Raw genomic sequence first — 4301 nt, 5'->3', positions numbered from 1 at the left:
TGTAAGTATTTCAGGCTCATACCAAGAAATTGGTGTGGCAATGAAACAGCATTAGATGGCAAGTTAAAAATATGTTAATATGTCCTGCCCATGTCAAGTAATCTAAGGTGGCAATGAAACACACTACAATATACACATTTCATCAGACAAATAACAATCATCATTGAGAAAGCACATAAGTATGGGACACACTACATAGCATAGCCAACAAGACAACATATTCCATAAGCATGAGCATCATCATAAATAATTAAATAGAAGTTAGAATGCTCATGTGTTAAGACCACGGATTGTCGTCTTGCGTGGCCGCTTTGGCTTAGGTTCCACCTTGTCAAGTAATGTACTTTCAATATGATGTAGGAGTCTTATAATAATTTAATTACTTATATAAAATTAGTAATTTTTATTTAAATAATTCATAAACCGTGCTTGGCACGGGAATCTATCTAGTTAGTATAAATAGGCTCTAGAAAACTGATTAGGGTTTCTTCTTCTTCTTCTTCTTCTCCCCTCTTTTTCCATCTCTTAGACTACTTTTACTAGTTTTTACTTTTTAGTTCTTTTTCTTGGTAATTAAGAGAAATATATTAACTCCAAAAAAACTTTTACAACCTAGGCTATAAATGGAAAAAACCACTTTCTTAACACGCAAAATGAAGCACAAAAGCCAAAACAAGAAGGCCAAAAACAAAGCCCCAAAACCCAACAAAACAACTAACAATAAGACTAGCCTTCCTAACATCATCAAGCCTACAGGCAACATAAAAGAGAACATTCTTAGCAACATGATAAGGAAAAAAGATTTCCCCCTTAAAGATGCGCGCATTCCTTTGGAGCCACACCTGATACAAAATGTCAATCCACAACATCACAGTGATACAAGCCTTTGCACTCTTCCTCTTACTAAGCTTACTAATCAATTGTACAGCACTAGCAAAGAAAACACAACAGCAACATGAAGGTGTACTTCACGGACAAAACTACAAGTCCCAAACAGATGATCTCGATCTTCTGTATTCTGGTGACACAGCATACACCTACTATCACATATAATTCCCCAATGGATAATGAAGACTCAACTCTCTTGAATGATGATAATTCAAAACACATATTAATTAAACAAATAAATTAAGTAATTATATTTACTTATTTAAGTCGGTCTAAAATCATATTAAATATAAAGTGAATAATTGTTATATATTTTAAGTCTGAAATATTGAAATATGTTTAAATGAACTAAGTTTATCTTAAGGTTGAATTTATAAGTTTTGAAATAAGTTTAAATGGCTTTAAGATAATTATGTTTATAATAAGATTATTTTCGTAATTATATTTGAAATATTTTAATAGGTCAAGGTTTATTAAAATTAACTTTGAAATATCTTAAAAGGTCAAGATATATTGAAAACAAGTTTGAATATATTATTACACATTTTATTTTAAACGTTTAGATAGATTATGTTATTTGAATTTAAATGTGGCAGCACAACATTGGTTATTAAAAACTAATTACAGCACACAATGACGAAATTTTATGAGTTGTCAGTGGAACGTCAGTTTGAGTTGAAGTTCAAGATCTTGAAGACTGGCACAGATTATCCAGATCAACGAAATTAACGGATGAAGCTTTCTTGCTCTTCAAGGATATGTTGAGGCGTGACATATATATATATAAGGCTTCGTTCAAGAATTAAGGATGTACCTCTTCTTACAATTTTCTCTCTTGACTTAAGATCTAATATTCTCTAAGTATTTAAAAGAGTTGTAATTCTTAGTTCATCTAGCTCTTACAATTTGTAATAGGCTTAAGTGTTAAAAACAGTTAGATTATTTCATAGTTTAATACGCCTAACTTAGAATACTTTTCAAAGTGTTCAGCTTGTAATCTCTATTGTGAGATTTGGGATTTGCTTTTATTAAGGGACTTGTAAGGCCTTTCTTCAAGGGGAAGAACGTGGTGAGAGAAGATAGAGAGATCTTCTTGTTTGTCTTAAAGTCGATTAATAAAAGGTGTTAAATCCTACGGGTTGGAAGAGAACCCATAGGCGGGGAGTAGGTTGTTTAGAACCGAACCTCGTTAACATATCGTGTGTTATTGTTTAAGTTTATTTTTCGCACATACGTTATAGTTTTATTACTCGACCTAAAACTGTCCCAAAAAACAGTTTTTGAAAGGTCATACTCTCTATTCACCCTCCCCCCCTAGAGAGTATTCGACCTCCTATCAACTTTCAGATAAGCCTATCTTGTGTAGGCAAAAGATTTTGGAGAATTTGCCATAAACAAAGAGCACTTTTAGGGGAGGCTTCTTTTATTACACCAAAGTGATCAACAAGAAGGCTTAGGGTTAGTAGGGAGCTTAGCCAAATAAGCCTTCTTGATATCAAACTTACCCGCCACACCACATTGTTGAAGCTCACTCCAACTAGAAACATGTTTCCTACTATCAATGATGCGGGCTAATATCCAAGAAGCCAAGGTAGAAATCAAGTAATGCATAAGATCAGCTCCCTTGATGTAGTAATCATGAACCCATCTAATCCAAAGCCTATCTTTCTTGTAGGCCAAAGGCCACAAACTTTTGAGAAGAGCCACATCATTCCAAACATGAATATAATGTTCAAGCCATCATACACACGAGGCATGCAAATATTTTTCCAAGCAACCCTAGGCTTAGTCCCTTTCTTCTTATCCAAGGCCCAAAAAACATTATTACACACCTGATCAACCATATCAATAATACGCTGGAGAGGACAAAAACTTGGGCCTAATAAGAATGCATACCATGAGTAAAACTATTCACCAACTGTACTCTACCAGCCATCGAAAGCTGCCTACTAGTCCAATGAGTAACCCGAGCAGTGATTCTATCAACAAGAGATTTACAATCATTAAAATCAAGCCTCTTAGTAGAAAGAGGGAAACCCAGATAATGAAAAGGGAAAGCCCCTTTGGGAACACCAATGGCATTAAGAATACAATCTTCATCATTAATAGGAACACCAGCAAAATAGATAGCACTCTTACTACTATTGATATATAAACCAGAAACACAAACAAAATCATTAATCGTTGTTCTCAACTTGACAAAAGAAGAAATATCAGGCTGAGTAAAAATAAGCGAATCATCAACAAAAAAATGCTCCATAGTAGTAGTCTTCCCACATTTAGGATGAAATTTAATATCCCCACCTTTAACCTTCTTAAGCATCCTAGAAAAGTATTCCATAGCCAAAACGAAGAGGAAAGGGGATGTAGGATCTCCCTGCCTTAAACCTTTCTTAGCAGCAAAAGGCTTAGAGCGGATAACATTAACAAGCACAGAATAAGACACGGAAGAAATACACCTCATGATCCAGCCAATGAACTTATAAGGGAAACCAAGCTCCTTCAGAACACTCTCCATAAAAGACCATTCAATAGAATTGTACGCTTTAGCCATGTCAAGCTTGAGCATACATCTAGGACTAACATGGGCTCAAGAATACCCTTTAATGAGCGCAGAAGCCAAGAGAACATTATCACTAATATGTCTCCCAAGATTAAAGCTAGATTGCGTCTGATCCACAATGTCACATACCATTGTTTGAAGCCTAGAGGTAAGGATCTTAGCAAAAATCTTGGAAATCACAGAACAACAAGAGATAGGCCTGAACTCCTTAACCTAAGAAGCATTAGCAACTTTGGGAACAAGAGTAATAGAATTGATATTAGCCGGGGGAACATAATACCAGAGCAGAAGAAGTCATTAATAGCATCTCAAACATCAAACTTAACAATATGCCAAGCTTTCTTAAAAAAAGAAAAAGTTAAAGATATCTAGCCTAGGACTTTTATCATCATCAATACCATGAAGAGCCACCTCAACTTCAGTTGGGGTAATAGAACGAATAAGATCGAGGGCCTTCTCATGAGAAATTTGAGGACCATCTCTCATAACTTAAATATCAATGCCCAGAAGAGTATCAGCACTAGTACCTAGCAACCCTTGATAGTAATCAACAATGATAAAACCAATCTACTTCTGATCCATAACAAAACAACCATTACTATCTTTCAAAAAATCAATTCTGTTATGACTAGTTCGCTCCTTCACCACACTATGAAAGTAGTGAGTATTCAAATCATCCTTCTTAAACCACTAGATTTTAGATTTTTGTCGCAAAGCTAAAAATTCGACTTGTTGCCACTCCTTAAGATGCAAGCAAGCATCCTTTTCAAGCCCATGTAACTCAGCATCAAGAAGGGAAGACTGAAGCTGAGTTTGGATATCATCAAGCTTCCCTTGCCAAAAGAAAAAA

At 35.0% G+C, this 4301-nt stretch overlaps 1 protein-coding gene across 1 annotated transcript; it reads right to left on the bottom strand.

Annotated features, from left to right (window-relative positions):
• Window positions 1–641: 641 nt before the first annotated feature.
• On the bottom strand, window positions 642–3442 carry LOC130826557 (uncharacterized). The gene is made up of 5 exons (XM_057692140.1): window positions 2818–3442; window positions 2635–2767; window positions 2394–2578; window positions 985–1018; window positions 642–930 (listed from the first exon to the last, which is right to left on the bottom strand). Exons 1-5 carry the CDS (start codon window positions 3440–3442, stop codon window positions 642–644), a joined length of 1266 nt encoding a protein of 421 aa, XP_057548123.1.
• Between the last annotated feature and the right edge of the window lie 859 nt (window positions 3443–4301).

The sequence above is a fragment of the Amaranthus tricolor genome, chromosome 11, assembly GCF_026212465.1.
Source record: "Amaranthus tricolor cultivar Red isolate AtriRed21 chromosome 11, ASM2621246v1, whole genome shotgun sequence".
NCBI lineage: Eukaryota > Viridiplantae > Streptophyta > Magnoliopsida > Caryophyllales > Amaranthaceae > Amaranthus > Amaranthus tricolor.
The sequence above is the reverse complement of the archived record's forward strand: the minus strand, read 5'-3'. Positions and strand labels throughout refer to the sequence as shown.